The sequence below is a fragment of the Schistocerca americana genome, chromosome 3, assembly GCF_021461395.2.
Source record: "Schistocerca americana isolate TAMUIC-IGC-003095 chromosome 3, iqSchAmer2.1, whole genome shotgun sequence".
NCBI lineage: Eukaryota > Metazoa > Arthropoda > Insecta > Orthoptera > Acrididae > Schistocerca > Schistocerca americana.
Genome location: NC_060121.1, coordinates 752003834 through 752025464, shown reverse-complemented (window position 1 = coordinate 752025464; position 21631 = coordinate 752003834). Strand labels below are relative to the sequence as shown.

Sequence of the window (21631 nt, the reverse complement as noted above, 5' to 3'; positions counted from 1 at the left end):
ATTAATATTAGTAATAATAATCCCAAATTTTAATTAAAGTTTTACAACATAAAGACATACATTAGTTTTACATAGAAAATTGTTAAGATTATTTATTTACGACTAACTAACAGTTTCATTACATACTCGAACACCAACATATAAAAGACAGAGAGGTAAAACACAGTTTTACACAGCACAGATTCAACTTGTCTTACATGCCAAAGGTATAAAACATAACAGATATGACGAACTTTGTAATTTTCATTTCCAACTGTAACACTTCCTCCATATAAGAAATATGAAAAAAACACTAAATGTCCAAAGTGGATGTTGCAATGTCTTTTGTAATTGACTGGTTCATGATACAACCCCATGGGAGAGTGTTGTGTCAACACCTGTTGTTGAACGCCTTGTGTCCTTGTCAACAGCATAATCAGCATCACTGGAGACTTTTAAACAAACTGCATTGTTCTTGTAAATAATTCCACAAGTCATCGTATTCTTCAGATACCTAAAAATTCTTGTCTCTCGATTTCAGTCTTCAACTGTAGGGTCTTCCATGGCTCTAGCCACTTTGTTCACTGCAAAAGAAATATTATGCAGATGGGAAACTGTAGTCAAATACATCAAACATCCCACCGCTTCACGATAAGGAACTTTGGCTGTGGTGTGTGTGTGTGTGTGTGTGTGTGTGTGTGTGTGTTGTCTAATCTTGACAAAGTCCTTGTTGGCCTAAAGCTCACTTTCAGGCAGTCTTTTTGTTGTACCTATCTGCAACTCAGCATCTCTGCTGTGTGGTGAGTAGCAACTATCATTTTCATAATATATACAGAACTCAAGTCTAACAGGAAACAAATTCACAAATTCACCTTTCTTACCCATGGCAGTATGTTTTTTCTATGGGTGGTATTATTGGTGTGACATGACTGTTTCCTGTAGATTATGAGGAATAATTATTCATGGCCAGAAAAACATCAATCTGCATGACTAACACTAAAAATCTCACTAGAAAAGTCAATAGTAATATTATCTAAGCAGGCTTCTTTATTAGTGGCACTTTTTTTGTATGGAATAAATTTAATTTTTGAAAAAGATTTCTACAGTTCCATTTGGATAACTATAAAGCCCTAGAACTACCATATTCTAGTCTATCAACTTTATGCAGCTGAATTCACTAATTTGGAACACATTTGGATTACATCAACTTTTGTGAATCTGAGACTATCTTTGACAAAAATTGCAGCTCTACCATTTTTTCTGTTTTCTGTATATAATGCTTGCAACAACATATACTTGAGGAACAAATATGGCACTTCAGATTCAGTTAGCTGGTATTCTGATGTACAAACCAAGTCTACTTTTTACTGCTGCAGTAATGTGCTGATTCTGTATCTTATTCCGAATGCTGGATGTACTGATTTGTAGTATAGTAAGTACTTTATATCTGTTAGTAGTTGGACCTACTCAGCAAGATGTAATTTCCTTCAACACTAATAGTCCTATTCCTTGTGAAGAATGGAGACTTCTTATCATTCTGACACAATACCATAAAAATTGCTCATCCTGTAATGCAACTCTTCTTGGTCTCATTTGCATTATCTGGATGCTTGCTACTGCTGTTTCAGATGATAATTTCATTGTGCTTCTTCTGGGCTTTAGGCTCATTCTCTGGATACTTTCTGGTGCTGTTGTTGTTTATTTTCCTGTGGAGCTTTTGCTCTCAGATGTAATGAGGTCTTCTGTTGCTGGGATAGATGCTGTGGCACACAGACATGATCCTGGATGTTTTGTTTGTAGGTTTCTTGCTTCCTCTGAAGCTGCTGATGTTTCTGTTGTCAGTACTACTTTGTAGTTGTAAAGCTGCCCTGAGATTTTGCTGCTTCTTTCACTTCTGTAGTCATTGTGACTGTACCTTCCACTGATGCTGTTGGGGATGACACAGCTATTCTCACCATTGACATCAATTTAGGTGCCTCTGTCCTTATTTCTCCTGAATTTTACACTGACATATTTTGTTCTGATTTCATTTTTGCTGGTAATGGGATCATGATGTTCTTCATACCAGTTGCATCCTTTATCATTGCCAAGATTTCTATCTCATGTTTCCCACTTCCCTCTGACATTTCTATGGAGACCATGTCTTCTGGCATATTCCCTGAGATCACTGTTCATGTCTAAATAAGTAGCATTTGAGATGCTTCTACATATCTTCTTCGTGAACTTTCCTTTTGTGGCTGTTAACTCAGTGTTTACATGTAAATTTTCAATTAACTAATCTTTGTTAAAGGCTAACGATGTAAAAGTTTATGAGTGGTAGTTTAAGTCTTTGACTCCTTGAGTGTCCTTGTTGTAGGCTGGTTTTCATTGTGATAGTAATGAAGAGTGTCACCTGGTTCAGAAAAAATAGAGTATCAATAGTATGCTGTCAAATCCTGGTGTTGGAGAGATATCATCAAACCACTTTCAGACTATTTCTTTTCCATTATATATTAGAATAGTGTGCAGGAAAAACATACACTTAAGTCTTTCCATACAAGCTCCAATTTCTATTAATTTTTATTGTGATCATTTCTCCCTATGTTAGTTGGCATCAATAAAAAATTTTCACATTCACAAGAGAAAGTTAGAGTTTGAAATTTCATTGTTCATTTAATCGTATTATAGGCAACATTACTCACTTCATTTCAGTTTTCATTACTTTGGCCAGAAAGGCTATATGCTGGTGGTGTACAAAGATCTAGTGCATTTTCTCTGGGTTGTTTTTTTTTTCCCCTCACAGAAATTTCATTATTATTGAATCAGAAAGATGGGTAGTTTGCACAATATGTATCATGGTGCTTCATCTGATCAGAATAGCAATAATTAGCATAACAAAGTAAGACAAAGCAAAGATGATGTTCCTTACAGGAAGTGCTCAATATGTCCACCATCATTCCTCAACAGTAGCTGTAGTCGAGGAATAAAGTTGTGAACAGCACTGTAAAGCATGTCCAGAGTTATGGTGAGGCATTGGCGTCGGATGTTATCTTTCAGCATCCCTAGAGATGTCGGTCGATCACGATACACTTGCGACTTCAGGTAACCCCAAAGCCAATAACTGCACGGACTGAGGTCTGAGGACCAGGGAGGCCAAGCATGACAAAAGTGGCAGCTGAGCACACAGTCATCATCAAATGACGCGTGCAAGAGATCTTTCACACGCCTAGCAATATAGGGTGAAGTGCCATCCTGCATAAACATTGTACGTTCCAGCAGGTGTTTATCAGCCAGGCTGGGGATGATGCGAATCTGTAAAATATCGGCGTACCTCTCACCCGTCACGGTAGCAGTTACAAAACCAGAATCACACATTTCCTCGAAGAAAAAAGGCCCGATAACAGTAGATGTGGTAAATCCAACCCATACCATGACTTTCTCGACGTGCAATGGAGGTTCCACGACAGTTCTAGGATTTTCAGTAGCCCAAATTCTGTAGCTGTGGGCGTTGACAGACCCTCGGAGCGTGAAATGAGCTTCAGCGGTCCACAACACATTACTCAACCAATCGTCATCTTCCGCCATCTTTTAAAACACCTACACTGCAAATGCCCTCCGTTTCACTAAATTGCCAGGTAACAGTTCATGATGCCGATGGATTTTGTACGGATAGCATTGGAAGGTACACCTAAGTGCCAACCAAACAGTAGTGTATGGAATGCCAGTGCAACATGTGACTGCACGAGCGCTGACTTCCTCATGCATAGACGAATCCGCTACAGTCTCCATTTCTTTCTGAACTGTCTCAGCAGCATTACGCCTTGTGCTCAGTCTGCCACTACAGGGTCTATTGTTTAAACAACCCGTGGCTTCAAATTTCAAAATCATTCTCGCTACAGCTGCATTTGTCAACGGACCTTAACCCGTTTGAATCCCCTTCCTATGTTGATAGGATCATAACGCTGAACTAGCACATTCCCCATTCTGATAATACAGCTTCACTAAAAGTGCCTTTCAGGTAACGTCAACATGCTGCGACTGCTGGCGCATCTGATTCTCTCTCTCATTACAGTTACTTTTATACATGATTGTCATGTGCAGTCACTGACACACTGACATTTTGCTGTCCAGCGCCATCTGTTGGACATTTAGTGTTTTTTTTTTTTTTTTTTTTTTTCCAAATAAACTCCCATGTCATTCCAAGAATGTGTGTCAATTTTTACCTCTCTATCCACATTATTCCGTGGTTTATTAAGTTTTCAAATTTATACTGACTTTTTGATCACCCGGTACATATTTATACACATGTGAATTGCAAATAACAAAACTGATCACATGATTCTTACAACCTGTAGGCAGCATGTAACAAGATAAATAAAATAAATTCCATGCTCTCACACGTAATTCCTTACATGAACACATTTTCTCTGCATATAAAAATATTATTTTTAAAAATTAGCCTCTTCTATGAGCCCACACCAGTTACTAATTCTGTCTTTCTTCAAGGAACCTATCAGTACGGTTTATACAGAATGCCTCACAGAGGAATGTCTAACCAGATGTATTGACACTACTAGGTGTAGAATAGGTAAATAATAAGAACAACAGGGAGCTAAATGCTTGGATAACAAAAAATTAATGTTTTGTAGAGTGTTCAAAAGCATTTTGTGTTCTTATAGCTTGGGTGTAATGTTATTATGCGATGAAGGATGTATCACTGAAGGGCACAAGAATGATTTACATGTGTGTTGAGGACTACAGCATTGCAAATTAACTTGTTTGAATTGAGCCTAGAAATTGGTGTTGGATTAGATCTTAAGCAGACAGGCTTTTGGGGTTACAGACTTTAAATAATCCATATAAGTGGACCTATGTACCTACAAGAACAGTTATCAAAAGAATGAAATGTTAGTGAAGGTAGAATCAGTTCAAATATAGGATTAGGGGGTAAAATTCTAGATAAGAGAGAAAAGTAAATAAGATGGGACAGAAACCTGGATAGAAAAGATGTAGATATGAGCAAATGAGAAGGGGAAGTATGCATTCACCCAGCTGGGGAAGGCACTACTTGCTACATAGTGTGTTCATCAAAGAACAGTGAACCCTCTACCAAATTACTTCATTTACTTGCAGAAGCTTTCTCAATGCTGCTTGCAAAGTAATGGGCTCCCAATTTCAGAAGAGATTCAAGGTAGAATGGCTGCAATTTTATAAATTTTGTAGATTGTAAATATGGTTTCAGTTGAGTAATGTTTTTCAGATCAAATATTTTATTAAATTTAGGATATGCTAGTACATAAGCATTGTCATGGAAAACTAGTCTTGCCTTAAAAGGGCCTTGGTCCTCATTGAAAAATTTACTGATCTGTTCATTTACTCTACTGGATCATTCTTTTCTTTTGACAAGTACTAAATCCTCTATTTTGATAGTAGTTGGTTTTGTTTTATTGTCATGTCTCCTTTTCTTTTGTGGAGACCTTTCTTCAACATTACTTTTTAGGGTCTATTTTTCTCATCCTTTGTTAATTCACTCACAGTTACAAACTTAAGCTTTTTCCCCAATAATGATGGTAAGTTTTTGCCAAATGTTAACTCACAAGTAGCAAAACTAGTAGACTCATCCTATTAGCTATTTTTATGTTCTCAAAATTTGTTTATATGACTGGCCCAGGTTGTGTTCTTTTTGCTACAATATGTGTGACACAGTCTATTGATCTCTTTCATTACTCTTTGTTGATACCTCTGTGCAAAAAATAAGTGGAAATTTGTGTGTGTTAGTTTTGTCATCCCCATACATTGCAAAAAAAAGTTTTGGAAATGAACTGAAGCTAAATTTCTAATTTTTCTACAACTGTTTTTTGTTAACCTTATTTATTTGGCAAAGTTTTACATATTTCAAAAAGTGTTCTTACTACAAAAATGTTTTTGCACCCCCTAGTAGAAGCAGGTATTGGTCCTAGAAAATCTGAAATGTGCTATTCCATTTTCAAAGAAAGAGGCTGCAAGGAAAGAAAGAGAGAAAAAGCTAGAATGGGGACTAGTTGGAGGTCTAACAGTAGATATAACAATCTGTTAATGGTAGTTGTCAAAAAGAATGGAATGTCAGAGTGTTTTTAAGGGAAAGTGATAGACCTGTCAATATTGATGAAATTGTACAAAAATACCTGTGGGTATATAAACTCTGGCATAACTAAAGAGATCAGGTCCTCTACTCTACAGCTAGTTTCCAGCAATATTTTGTGGTCTCTTTTGGATTAAATTTTTTTGTTAATGTATTCACCTAAGCTGTAGACAAATTCTTGGGTAATAAGTTACTTAATAAAGTAACAGTTTATGTAGATGACAGTTTGGTCACTAGTTCTGACTGGCAGGAAGAATGTAGGGTTTTAGATCAAGTACTGAAAGATATTCGAGAAGGGGGCATGGAGGTAAAGCTGAGTAAATGTGAATTCGTAAGAAAGAAAACATCTTTTTTAGACCACCTAATTAATGAAAGGATAATATAAGGTACCTTCTTCTGGCAGAAGGATTGAAGGGGAAGGAAGATGGGTGAAGGAAAAAGACTGGAGAGGTTTAGGAAAAGGGTAGAGCTCAAAAGAGACACTCAGGGCAGACTTACTGAATGGAGTGAAAAGGAAAAATGTCTTTCTTTCTCATCTCGTCTGGTAAGTCTCTCCTGATTCGGGGTTCTATATGACTTTTCCAAACTCTACACTTTTCCTAAACCTCTCCAGTCCTTTTCCTTCACTTCTCTTCCTTCCCTGTCAACCCTTCTGCCAGAAGAAGGAGCCACTAGCTCCGACAGTTTGCATATGTAAAACCTTTTTTTTTATATGTGTGTTCTCCTGCCGCCACCTGGTGGGTAGATTTTTTGTCTATCAAGTTACCTTACACTGTCAAAAGTTGATTATTTGCATTGTTATAATTAATAAAATGGGAATACAGCCTGACACAGCAAAACTGAAAGCAGCCAAACACTTCCCTACGTCTAAAACTAGAAAACAGCTTAAAGCAATGTTTGGATTATTTAAATATTATGGAGAATTTCCTGCGATATAACAATCCATGTTTGAGTAAGGAAATGAAATATATTATACAGAACTGGACAACAGAGTGTGGAGAGGCTTTTCAGATGTTTAAGGGAGAAATAGTTAACAGCAAGTTGTAAAACCTAGACTTTTCTTTGTTTTTGCATGAACATTGATTCAAATTTTTGTGGTTTGGATGTTGGAATATTTCAGTAAATAGAAAAAAATGAAAGAGTGGCTCATAGAACCATATCTTTTGCAGCAGAACTTAACATTACCTTGATAAAAAATAAAAGTATCAGAACTGGAAGCACTGGCCATAGTTTTTGGTTTCCAAGAATTTGATGGATATTTATTACAACATAAAACTATAGTTTACACAGACCACAAAGCTTTCCGTTTCCACCCCCCCCTCCCAGTAGTGCGGACAAAACACCCTTATTGGTCAAATGGGCTTTGTATTTGCACAGTTTGATCTGTAGATACATAAAATGTAAGAACAAAATAACTGATGGTCTTTCTAGAATGCCTGTAGTGAAAAGAAATGATGATGGTCAGGATATAAATGCGGTTCAAATAAGTGAGCTGAAATATGAGAACTCAATTAGACACATTTAAAGGTCATGAAGCGTACAAAGTGAAGGTAAAAACCTTAAATTAATTTCCAAATATTATAATTCTGATAGTTATACAAAAGTAAAATGCTGTTACATTATCCACAAGGGATTATTATTCAGGAGAAAGACAGCAGATAAACAAGACTGGAAGTTATTTTTCCCTGAGTAACAGATGTACAAATTAATTTACTATCTACATGAGAGTGATGGGACCAGAAAAATAGTGGCTAAGATTCACAGAGTAGTAATATTCAATAATTTGTCAAGAGGAGTCAATAAAAGATTAGCTAGAAGTGATAAATGTGCATGAGTAAAGACCACTGCAGTACCATCAAAACATTTAATACCTTCTGTCTTTTCCAGTGTGCCAAAGGAATTAATTGGTATAGACTTGTTGGGACCATTACCTGCTATTACCGGGAGAGGTGAACACATTTTTGTAGCACTGGACACTTTCTAAAAGTATGTAATACTTTACCAAATAAAGAAGGCTAAAACAGAAATCTTGTAGAAAAATTAGAAACAGATTGTTTTCACAATGAGGGGGTACCTAAAGAACTTTTGTCAGACTACTGACTTCAGTTTATTTCCGGAAAGTTTTTCTGGAACTTATGGGGATGTACAAAATTAACCACATAAAAATTTCCATTTATTTTTTTGCCCAAGGATATGAGTGAAAGGATAAAGAAAGAGATGTGCCATACATATTATAGTAAAAAGCACACAGTTTGAGCCAATAATATAAAGAAAATTTTAGACTACAATAAACAGCTAATAGAATGAGTCTCCTGGTTTTGCTACTTGTGAGTTAATGTTTCAAAAAAAAAACTACCAACATTATTGGGAAGGAAACTGAGTTTACAAGAGCATTACTGCTATGTGTGGTAGGGGCCAGCATGCACAGCTGGTGCCCCTGCTCTGTTCAGAATGGTCAGTAGGTTCCTGGACGCATCAGCAAATGCGTTAACTGAAGATTCAGTTGTGAGACATGTTTATTTTTTACAATCCAGAAATCATCTTCTGTACTCTGCTAGGTCCTTGGGGCACACTGTCACATCTGGGTGCTGCTGTGTTCCTGTGGCTGGACCTCTCAGAGAATGCGGGAGTGTTCGGTCATTTCCGCAGCTTCTCTCACCTTCCCACACCACATTGTGGAGTTGTCAGATTCTGTGATGCCTGTCGCTATTATCCTGCTAGGCACTGCATGTTGCAGTACTGTTGGTTGTCATGATGACCAACACTACAGGCCATCAGGTGATTACATTGGCATGATGTCATGCTGTCTGCCAATCCTGACCTGCCCTCCAGCTAGCTGATGGTGGTTTGGAGGCTGTGACATTACAGCAGCTTATGCCCCAGCTCATTGTCAAGGTGACAGTCTCCTGAATGGCTCATCAGCAGCAATTGTTGTTCTGGTCTCGAAAATGGCTCTTGACATCTCACCCAACAGTAGCAGAGAACTGGAATGATCTTGCACAAACTGTTACGTAACAGTAATCAAAGCATTGAGTGGGATCAAGGTGAACACCATCAATCCTTCTGATCAAGTGACCAATGACCTGTCATCAGGTGTATTTGTTATTGTTGGGGGAGGGTTTCACTATTAGATGTCATTTGTAATTACTTAACCATTTTCCTTTATTCCTAGCCTTCAACAGTCTTGCCCCTGCTACATTTGCTTAATTATTCATTTCGGTACATTAGCCCTTTTGACAAACCCAGAGCAAATAAAGTTGCGAAGTGAATCGTGCTTCTTGCATAATGTTACAGAGGCACACTGGGGCTCACCTATCTCTCTGCCTCTGTCGCACACTTCCTCCTGAATCACTTGTAGTCACACACTACCTTGCTACTCGCAGTCACACACTGCCTTGCTAAGCTTGCAGTTTCTGCCAGCCTGCTCACCTGGCATACTCACTTAAGACACATGCCAAGGTTGTTGACACACTGGCCCTCCTGTGGACACAGTGCTTGGCCAGTGAACTTAGAAATTTTTTGTCTTCCCAAGCTGAGCTTTTCTGCTGTACCACAGTATAGTGAATATTGCCTTATTTTTTGATTCAATAATAATGAAATTTCTGTGGGAAAAAAAACAGAGAAAACTATAAGTATGAAAAGGCACTAGAAGTCTGTACAGTACCAGTATGTAATCTTTAAGGATAAAATAATGAAACTCAAACTGAAACAAGTAATGTTGCATGTAATAAGATTAACTGAACAATGAAACATCAATCTAAAACTTTCTCCTGTGGATGTGAAAAATTTTATTCATATCAACCCACATAGGGAGAAATAATCATCTGAGTGAAATGTATGAGAAATCAGAGCTTTCCCAGAAAGACTTAAGTGTTTGTTTTTCCTGCATGCTCTTCGAGTATCGAAGGGAAGAGAAAGAGTCTGAAAGTGGTTCAACAAAGGCTCTATTAGGCATGTAAGTGTGAATTGAAAGGTATTCATTTAGATGTAGATGAAAAGAAGATTTGTTTTTGTATAGCCATTCAGGATTGAGTAAAGAAAATTGTATTGTTTTAAAGTGAAATATTGCCTGCAGTAATTAATATTTGGTCTGATACATCAGGAAGGTAAAGTTTTGTTGCTGTGAGGCATCATTCTTTAGACTCATTATCACAAGTAAAGCAAAGCACAGATTTAGATATATAATGATTATGTAAGTAAGAAGGATGTGTAAAGAAGCAACAAAACATAATGAGGTAAATGGAATAATTATGTAGCAGTGAACTGGCAAAATATGATGATGTAATGCAGCAACAAAGTATAATGAGGTTTCTGTAATGGTGAATATGAGAGGTATTAAGTATTAAGTGAAGCAGCAATGATTAGGTGCCTTGCCTTTGTGGTAGTTTAATTTTTGTGAATACATTTCTTCAGTTGAGATGTCAGTAAGAAAGGAATTTAATGGTTTAACAAACATTACTAGGTAATGAAATATGAATGTGTCCAAGGTATGATATTAACTGTAGTGAACATCTATGTGTATGATGGCCACCTTTGAGCAGTCTATATGAAAATTATATCGAAAGGATAGGCTAATGGGAAATGGAGTTGATGTATTTGTCACAGTAGACAAGAAACTCAAATCCACTAACAAAGAAATTGGAGCTGCATGCAAGATTATTTGGTCAAAACTTAGTATCAGGTTAGGCATAAAATTATAACTCAATCCTTGTATTGACCACTAGACGCACCTCCTGGTGTAACTGAAAACTTTCCAGAAACACTGTTTACTAGTGCATAAGTTCCCCAATCATACTGTAATCATCTGTGCAGACCTAAATCATCCAACAATCAATTTGGAAATTACAGTTTTGTTAGTGGTGGGAATAGACAGATGTCCTGTGAAACATTGCTAAATATCTTTTCTGAATAGTACATAGAACAGATAGTTTGGAACATGACTCATGACGGAAATGTATTAGATCTTAATGGCTACAAACTGACCTGGCCTCCTTGAGGTGTCCACATCAAAACTGGTATCAGTGACCATAAGGCAGTTGTGACAACAATAATTATCGAACTACAAAGGGCATATAAAACAATAAGAAACATTTACATGCTCAGTAATCAAAATAAAAAAAAGTAGTGTCATATCTCAATAAAGGAACAGAAACATTTTAGCACAGCATAGGAGCATGTAAAGGAACATCTATATCTACATCTACATAACGTACTCTGCAAGCCACCATACAGTGCATGGTGGAGAGTACCCTGTACCACTACTGGTTCTTTCCTTTCCTCCACTCATAGATACAGCAAGGGAAAAACAACTGTCTATATGCCTCCATATGAGCCCTAATTTCTCATATCTTATCTTTGTGGCCTTCATGCGAAATTTATGTTGGTAGCAGTAGGATTGTTCTGCAGTCAGTTTCAAATGCCAGTTCTCCAAATTTTCTCAATTCTGTTCCTCGAAAAGAACATTGCCTTCCATCCAGGGATTCCTGTTTCAGTTCCTGAAGCATCTCCATAACACTTGAATGTTACTCAAAACTCCAAATCACAAATCTAGTAGCCACCCCCAACTTACTTCAATGTTTTACTTTAATCAGAACTGGTGCAGGTCCAAAACACTCAGGCAGTACTCATGAATAACTTGCACTACCATACTATATGGAGTCTCCATCAAATACACTTTTCTGAAATTCTCCCAGTGAACCATTTGCCTTCCCACTACACTCCTCACATGGTAGTTCTATTTCATATTGCTTTGCAATGTTATGCCCATATATTTAAATGACATGACTGTTTTGAGCAGGACAGCACTAATGTTGTAACCAAACATTACAGGTTCGTTTTTCCTACTTATCCATATTAATGAACATTTTTCTAGATTTTGTAGTGGCACCACCGTTTAGGATAGGGAAAGTTAGTTTTGTGCAATATTCAGAGCACTAGTTACAGCCAGGTGCATGCCAAATAGCAGTAAGCTGCACATACCAGCAGTTGTGAAGGCAAATAGAGGCCACAGGGGCGTAGAACAGCCGGAGAGGGCGCACTCAGCAGTTTCCATGGCGCAAGTCACAGGCAGAAGAGGGCCACTGGCCAACCTAAGGATGCCATATACTGTCCACCACTGACAGAATCTTGGGTCTTGTAGACCAACTCCTTCAGCCTATAACCACAAACTACCCTTCTATATAAAAGATACCAACCATTTCCTCCACCGACTCTCCGCAGTTCATGTTCCTTCACCATATGGTGCTCTGCTTGCCACTATTGATGCCAGCTCCCCTTATGCTAACATCCCTAATGCCCAAGGCCTTACTGCTATTGAATGCTACCTACCCCAACACCCAGCAGATTCCAAACCAACTTCCTCCTCCTTAGTCACCATGACAAACTATATCCTCGGCCACAATTACTTCTCCTTTGTACGCATTACCTACAAATGAATCCAGATACGGCTATGTGCACCCATGTGACACAATCTTATGCCAACCTGTTCATGGGCCATCTAGAGGAATTCTTCCTAAACATCAAGAACCCCAAACACCTCATCTGGTTCAGATTCATTGACGACATCTTTGTGATCTGGATTGAAGGTGAGGACACCCTATCCACATTCCTCCAGAACCTCAACACATTTTCCCCCTATTCATTTCTCTTGGTCCTACTCAACCCAACTAGCCACCTTTCTCAGTGTTGACCTCCACCTCAAAGATGGTTACATCAGTACCTCTGTCCATACGAAACCTACCAACTACTAGCCTTACCTCCATTCCAACAGCTGCCACCCATTCCACACCAAGAAATCCCTTCCATACAATGTAGCCACCTATGGGTGCTGCATCTGTAGTGACGAGTGGTCCCTCCCAAAATACACCAAGGTTCTCACTGAAGCCTTTACAGACCGTAGTTACCCTCCTAACCACGTACAAAAACAGATCTCCCATGCCTTATCTTTCCAGTTAACCACCACCTCCCAAAGTTCCACCATCCAGCCACAAACGAGCATTCCCCTTGTGATTCAGTACCACTCAGGACTGGAGCAACTGAATTATATTCTCTGCGAGGGTTTTTACTATCACATATCGTGTCCTGAAATGAGAAATCTCCTACCCACTATCCTAGCCCTAACTTCCCACAGTGGTATTCCACCATCCACCATACCTAAACAATATCCTTGTCCATCCCTACACAACCGCTGCACTCAACACCTTTCCTCATGTTTAATATCTTAGTAAGACAACTAGATACAAGACGTGTCACATACATCCTACCACCAACACCTTCTTCATTCCAGTCACAAATATCACCCAGCCATCAAAGGCAGGCCTACCTGCGAAAGCTGTCATGTGATCTACAAGATTATCTGCAACCACTGCGCTGCATTCTACATGGACATGAGAACCAACAAGTTGTCTGTCCACTCGAATGGCCACTGACAAGCTGTGGCCAAGAAACAACTGGACCAACCTGTTGATGAGCACCCCACCCAACATGATGTTCTTCATTTTAATGACTGCTTCACAGCCTGTGCCATGTGGATACTTCCCACCAACACCATCTTTTCTGAATTGCACAGGTGGGAATGCTACCTGCCTTATATCCTATATTCCATAACTCTCTTGGTCTCAACCTTCATTAGTCACCGTCCTTACTCATCTAGCCCCTTTCCTGTTCCCAGTCCAGCACTACACAGTCCTCTGTTCCACCAACATTCCCAGTCATTTTACTTCTCTCCATTTGCTTTACTCTCCCTCTCTCCCCTACCCTCTGTCTAACCCCCCAACTACACCAAATGCCCTACCCTGTCTCCACCTCGTCCCTTCACGCTTTCACCAGCAGCACTTTACCAACCCCTACCTCTACCCTGTAACCCTCCTTCTCCCCTCTTCAGCCTCCTCCTTACCTCCTCCTGTTTGCTTCTCCCATGATGTGGTGCTGCTCGCAGTCTGGCTTCAGGTGCCAGAGACTGTGGAAATGTGTGTGTGTGTGAGTGTGTGTGTGTGTGTGTGTGTGTGTGTGTGTGTGTGTGTTGTTTATTTCTGATAAAGGCCTTGTTGGCCAAAAGCTCACTCTCTGACAGTCTCTTCATTGTGCCTCTCTACAACTCATCATCTGCACTATATGGTGATTAGCAACTATACTTTTCATAACATAGTTACAAGAACTAGCTTCAAATGACAACTCTAGGAATATACTACAACCTCCTACGTATCACTGCTGTAGGGATCATGGATGAATTACAGCCTGCACGAAGGTGTTTACACAATCATTCTTTCTGTGTTTCATACATGAATGGAATGAGAAGAACACTAATAACTGGTACAATGGGATGGACCCTCTGCCATGCACATCCATGTGGTTTGCAGAGTATATATGTAGATGTAGGTCTAGAAGTTGAATTCAGTCACTCTGTCTGTTTTCTGCTTCTTCATTACAAATTTCCTTGGGGTTGGGTGTTGAGTTTTAAAATACACAATTTTTGCCTTTTAGGTTAAGATTCCTACGTTATAACTCTCAGCAGTAACACTGAATTTATAAACAAGATTTTGAAGATTGTCCTCAATGTTAACTATATCAAGCTGGTCATCAGCAAAGAGTGTTGTCATTAGATATTTATGTTGGTTAAAATTATGGGTGTCAAACTCTGTTTTTTATGTATCCTTTGCCTCAACATATAATCAGCATAGAGATTAAAAAGCACCAAAAACAAACTGCATCCTTGTTTCATAGCACATCCTCTAATTCTGTCATTTCCATTTTGTGTTTGCTTACTTTTTCTTTCACTCCTTGTGTTACAGTGGGTTCTTCTAACTTTACAGTTTCTTCATACTCTTTTGTCCAAAGCTTCTTATAGTAGTCTAAGCAGTCCATGTTAATATTATCTTATTATATTTTGGATCCTGGTTCAATGAGTATCGTTTTCTGTTTCAGTTCTCATGTTTTTGTTTGCATCAGAAACTAAACCAATTTTGTGACACATTACAAGTTCCTAATCAGGGGCACATTATTTAGTTCACCTGAGTGCTTTGGTAGTTAGGTTTTCGAGTCTCTGTATATTAATCTAATTTACTAGACACAGTTTCTGTGTTTTCGTCAGCATCTATAGTAGAGTTCTGCAGCTTGTGCTGATAGTTTGTTACCTGGGTAGTTTAGTTTACTATGGTCTTTAATATGAATATAGGCTGTGATTGTTGTGTGTAGATGCAACCCAAGTTGGTGACACTTCAGTGTCAGCTCCAGGCAGTGATGGCTTTGGTTACACAGCTTGAAGCTGCAGTGGATGGACACCACTGTTGTGGGCCAGCCATGGGTATCCAACAGACGTACAGCACGTTGAGTCCTCCAATCAGTCCTCACCAGTAGCCAGCCCAGTTACAGCTCACACTGAGGTTGACCCCACACCTATGGTCAAGCGAGAGGTCACCCTAGGACATAGAAGGCAGCGAAAGACTTCCCAGTGGTCCACACGTAAGGCCTCCCCAGTTAGTCTGACAAACAGGTTCCAGGTGTGTCCGTGGCCGACACTGTCACTCATCCAGATGCCATCACCTGTTCTGTTTTAGAGGAAACCTCTCAGCCTGCAAATTTGGGCAATCACAGAGGGTGGGGTTATTGATAGTTGGGAGCTCCTACATTAGGCGCATTATGGGGTGCCTTAGGGACATGGTTGTAAAGAAGGGGTAGAAAGCTTATGTGTACTCCTTGTGCATACTGGGTGGAGTCATTCCAGGTGTGGAACGAGTCCTTCTGGATGCCATGAAGAGCACAGGGTGCAGCCAACTGCAGGTGGTGGCTCATGTCGGTACCAATGATGTGTGTCACTTTGGATCAGAAGAGATTCTCTCTGGTTTCAAGCGGCTGACAAAAGTCATAAAGGCTGCCAGTCTTGCTTGTGACATGAAAGCAGAGCTGACCATTTGCAGCATAGTCGACAGGACCAATTTCGGACCTATGGTACACAGCTGAGCAGAGGGTCTGAATCAGAGGATCCGACAGTTCGGCAACCATGTGGACTGCAGATTCCTTGACTTGTTCCGAAGGGTGGTTGGGTTCTGGGTTCCACTGAATAGGTCAGGAGTCCACTATAAGCAAGAGGGAGCTACACTGGTAGCAGGGGTTATGTGGTGTGGACTGGGTGGTTTTTTTAGTTGAGAGGGTCTCAGGAAAATACAAAAAGGGCTTAAGTCACAAAGGGTGCAGGCTGAACATAGGAAGAACGTAGATACAGGATACTACAGTTGTAAATTGTTGTAGCTGTGTTGGAAAAGTACCAGATCTCCAAGTGCTAATAGAAAGCATTGATGCTCAAAATGTTATAGGTACTGAAAGCTGGCTAAAGCTGAAATTTTTGCGAAAAACCTAACAGTGTTCCAAAAGGACAGGCTAAACACAGTGGGTAGTGGCATCTTTGTTGCTGTCAGAAGTAGCTTATCATGTTTCAAAATTGAAGTAGATAGATCTTGTGAGTTAGTATGGGCAAAGGTCATCATTGGCACTCAGAATAAAATAAAAATTGGATGCTTTTATTGACCTCCCATCGGCTGAAGGTACAAAGAAAACTTGAGTTTAATTTCAAACATGTACCTGACTCATATGATTGTAGTTGGTCATGACTTTAATTTACCCTCGATATGTTGGCAAAAATACGTGTTTAATTCTGGAGGTACACTTAAAACATCATCCAAAATTGTGCCACATGTGTTCTCTGAACATTATTTTGAGCAGTTAGTTCATGAGTCCACGTGAATAGTACGGTAGTGAAAACACACTTGACCTCTTAGCAACAAATAATCCTGAGTTAATAACGAGCATCAAAACAGATACACGGATTAGTGGACATGGGGTTGTCATAGCAAGATTGAATATAATTACCCCCAAATCCTCAAAAAATAAACGAAAAATATACCTATTCAGAAAACATATAAAAATTCACTTGATGCTTTCCTGACAGACAATCTCCACTCCTTTCAAATTAACAATGTAAGGGTAAACCAGATGTAGTTTGAATTCAAAGAAATAGTATTGGCAGCAATTGAGAGGTTTATACCAAGTACATTAACAAACAATGGAGCTGATTCTCCTTGGTACACAAAACAGGTCAAAACATTATTGCAGAAACAACAACAACAAAAAGCATGTCAAATTTAAGCATATGCAAAATATACTTCAATGCAAGATGCTTATAATAGTTTCCACAACAAAACTTTGTCTCAAAACCTGGCAGAAAATCCAAAGAGATTCTGGTTGTACATGAAGTATACTAACAGCAAGACACAATCAATGCATTTTGTGCGTGATAGCAATGGAGATACTATTGAAGACAGTGCTGCCAAAGCAGAGTTACTAAACACAGCTATCTGAAATGCCTTCACGAAAGAAGGTGAAGTAAATATTCCAGAATTCAAATCAAGAACAGCTGCCAACATGAGTAACATAGAAGTAGATATCCTCGGAGTAGTAAAGCAAGTCTTCTGGTCAAGACTGTATACCAGTTAGGTTCCTATCAGAGTATGCTGATGCAATAGCTCCATATTTAAACAATCACATACAACCGTTCGGCTCAATGAAAGACCCGTACCCAAAGAATGGAAAGTTGCACAGGTCACACCAATATTCAAGAAATGTAAGAGGAGTAATCCACTAAATCACAGGCCCATATCATTAATGTCAATATGCAAGGATAAGCAGGATTTTCAAACATGCATTGTGTTTGAACATTATGAAGCACCTCAAAGAAAACAATCTATTTACACACTGTCAACATGGATTAGGAAATATCATTCTTGTGAAACACATCTAGTTCTTTACCTGCATTAAGTGTTGAGTGTTATCAACAAGGGATTTCAAATTGGTTCCGTATTTCTGGAAGGCTTTTGAAACTGTAGCACACAAGCGGCTTGTGGTGAAATTGCGTGCCTATGGAATATTGTCTCAGTTATATGACTGTATTCATGATTTCCTGTCAGAGAGGTCACAGTTTGTAGTAATTGATGGAAAGTCATCAAGTAAAACAGAAGTGATTTCTGGCATTCTGCAAGGTAGTGTATAGGCCCTTTCCTCTTCCTTATCTATATAAATAATTTGGGAGACAATCTGAGCAGCTGTCTTAGGTTGTTTGCAGATGAAGCTGTCATTTATCGACTAGTAAAGACACCAGAAGATGAAAAAAATTGCAAAATGGTATAGAAAATATATCTGTATGGCGCGAAAATTGACAATTGACTCTAAATAATGAGAAGTGTGAGGTCATCCATATGAGTGCTAAAAGGAATCCATTAAACTTTGGTTACATGATAAATCAGTCAAATCTAAAGACCATAAATTCAACTAAATATGTAGGAATTATAATTACGAACAACTTAAATTCGAAGGAACACTGTTGTGGGGAAGGCTAACCAATGACTGCGTTTTATTAGGAGGACACTTAGGAAATGTAACAGATTTACTAAGGAGTCTGCCTACACTATGCTTGTCCATCCTCGTTTAGAGTACTGCTGCGCACTATGGGATCCTTACCAGATAGGATTGATGAAGCACATCGGAAAAGTTCAAAGAAGGCAGCACATTTTGTATTATTACGAAATAGGGGAGAGAGTGTCACTGAAATGATGCAGGATTTAGGATGGACATCATTAAAACAAAGACATTTTTCATGAAATTCCAATCACAAACTTTCTCCTCTGAATGTGAAAATATTTTGTTGGTGCCAACCTTCATAGGGAGAAATGATCATCATGATAAAATAAGAGAAATCAGAGCTCATACAGACAGATATAGGTGTTCGTTCTTTCTGCATGCTATATGAGATTGGAATAATAGGGAATTGTGAAGGTGGTTCAATAAACCCTCTGCTAGGCACTTAAATGTGATTTTCAGAGTATCCATGCAGATGTAGATATGAATCTGTCTCAGGTTCTCCTGTTAACTGACCTGCATAGCTGCTTCATTTCTGTTGTTAGTCTCTTGTATTTGTCTATGTTTTATGTTGCCTTGTTTTTTATCCATTTAAGGTATGCAACATTTTTTTTCTCTTTACTTAACCTCTGTATATCATCATTACAGTATTTCTGGTATTTCTTTTCTTCCTTTGACTTTTGTGTACAGTAGCTTCTAAGGCAGCTTTTCCTATTAAAGTTTTGATGTTCTCCTATTCTTGTTGCAAATATTTGCCCTCCATTTTTTCATCACCATATGTATTCAGTCAGTCCTTGATGATTTTCTAATGGAAGTTTGTCTGAGCAGCTAGGTTTTGTTGCTACTTTTATCATACTTAATTTTCAACCATCTGTCTGAATGTTTACTGTTGACATGGGCATTTAATGATCTTTGTTTAGTTCTTCTCACCAGTGTACTCTCATATATGTGAATGTCAAAGCTGTTTTCTGATTGGCCAGAAAGTAGTCTATTACTTATTGGCATCCTCTCCCTCCCTGGACTGTTTTGTGTATTTCTTTATGCTTGACGTATGTGTTCATAATATGGAAGTTACTGAAACATGAGTAATAAATATTTTTTTAAAAAAATGAATACAAACTTATGGCTGTTTCTCAGTGGTTTGTATCTTTTTTTCTGTACATTCATGAAAGCTTCCCTCTTCTGTAAGTCTTATTTATTTGAATCCATTCCTATGTATCTGAGGTACAACATTTTACTCACATTTTCCATACTGTGATTAGTTTGCTCTTCATCTGTCCTTTCTTATACGTCATAACTCTTTAAAAAAAAAAAAAAAACATCATTTAATTATAAGTGCTTTATTAAGAAAACCATACATGTTTGCATTTACTTCCCAGTAACTGAAGAACAGCAATTTGTGGAAAAAAGAATCCATACCTACAACTGGTACCATGCTCGTTGCCCACCACTTTCTAGGTAAGGGAGACTATGACTATATTGCAAAAAATTAAATTATTTACAAAATTCATTCTCAGGTAGTTTCTCTCATACAGTAGATGAAAATAGAAGATTACCTTATAGTACAGTCATTCCTCAATTCATGTTGAAATTAGTGCATAGTTCCTTAATACATTTAGTGTAAGTATTCCTTCATGTTATTGCTTAAAAATTATTATCTGTTACTCCTATAATATATTAAATTGTGGTTATTCCTCTTTCTCCTAGATTTAATAGAATGTTCATAAATATAAACTTGTTCTTCATATTACACAGGTTCATATGTTTGTGCTACTTCCTCATTCTCTCAAACATATAAAAATTTTTTGTTCCTCATTATTACCGTTTATGTATTGAGTAATTATCAGAGTAATGATTAATGAAATGCTCGAACTGAGTACAGTGAAAGTTGTGATATAAACACTACTATAAAATTACAGCTGATGAAGTATTCTAACAGCTTTTTATTGAGAACAGACTGCTATGTGTGCTCAACAGAGATAACAATGAACAACATCCTGCCCAAATTATCAGTTTGTCTTTTGTAAATTTTTCCATTGAGTATCAGTTTTTTATTTGTTCATTTTTATAAATTATCTTTATCTCTTGTATTATATAAAGGATGGAAATGATTTTCTACGACTAACTCCAGCTTATTATAGAAAAAAATAAACTCACTGATATATATAGGTAGATATTTGTTTATAATTACAGTTTCTAAAGAATCATGAATCTTTATTCACTATGAATCATTTCACAATGATATGGGTTTCATCAATTTGATACAAGATAAAGTATATACGGTGCACAGTAGTACAATGTGTAGCATTAAATATTAGTTCTACAAAGTTTGTGCAGTACATAATAATACAATTAAAGGTAACAGTTTTTAAAAGTTAATATAATAATCTGGTAAAGCAAAGTATTCTTTAATATTATAGAAAGAGAGATCTGTTAACCAGTTGTACTACTTATGTTTAAAACTAATTATGTCCATGGTGTGAACAAAGACTGGTAACTTATTGAAAATTCTGAGTGGGTTTACTTTGTGAGAATTTCCAGTCATTGATAACCTGTGCCTACGTATATCTATATACAACTGTAAGTATTTTGAACATGGTAAAGAGTGGACGACAATGTTCCAAATGACCTGTCTTACAAATTACATGCAAAACTTTCTTTTGTATTTTTAAAATGTTATCGACATGGGGAGAATGTCCCCATATAATAATGCCAAATGATATATGTGACTGGAAAAGTTCAAAGTATGTCATCCGAAGGTAATCCATGTGTACCATGTCCCTTAGTTTCAAAAAGAGGTATGATACCCGAGATATCTTTTTGCAGACATGATTGATATGTTCTTGCCAATTAAGTTTGGGGTCAATGTGAATACCTAGAAGTTTTAGTTTCTATATCCTTTGTCATGCCTACTATGAGCTGTTGTGTTTTATCTGGAGTACATAAGAGTTTATTAGCAGTAAACCAGTCCAAAGCTATGTCAAGAGATTCTTTTGTTATGTGATTGAGTTCAGTGATGTTCTGATGAGAAGTAAACAGTGTAGTATAATCTGTGTAACATATGACAGGATGAGGTATGTTGTAAGGCAAGTCATTGATTGCAACAATGAAAAAGAGGGGTCCGAGGATAGATCCTTGGGGAACACC

General features: G+C 38.0%; 1 protein-coding gene across 1 annotated transcript in view; it reads left to right on the top strand.

Annotated features, from left to right (window-relative positions):
- The window catches only part of LOC124607382 (cytosolic carboxypeptidase Nna1-like), a 533373-nt gene that overhangs the window by 388558 nt on the left and 123184 nt on the right, over positions 1–21631 (top strand). Inside the window, exon 18 of the mRNA XM_047139698.1 lies at positions 19864–19942. Within this exon, the coding sequence (XP_046995654.1) occupies positions 19864–19942 (79 nt within the window). The remainder of the gene's footprint in view (positions 1–19863; positions 19943–21631) is intronic.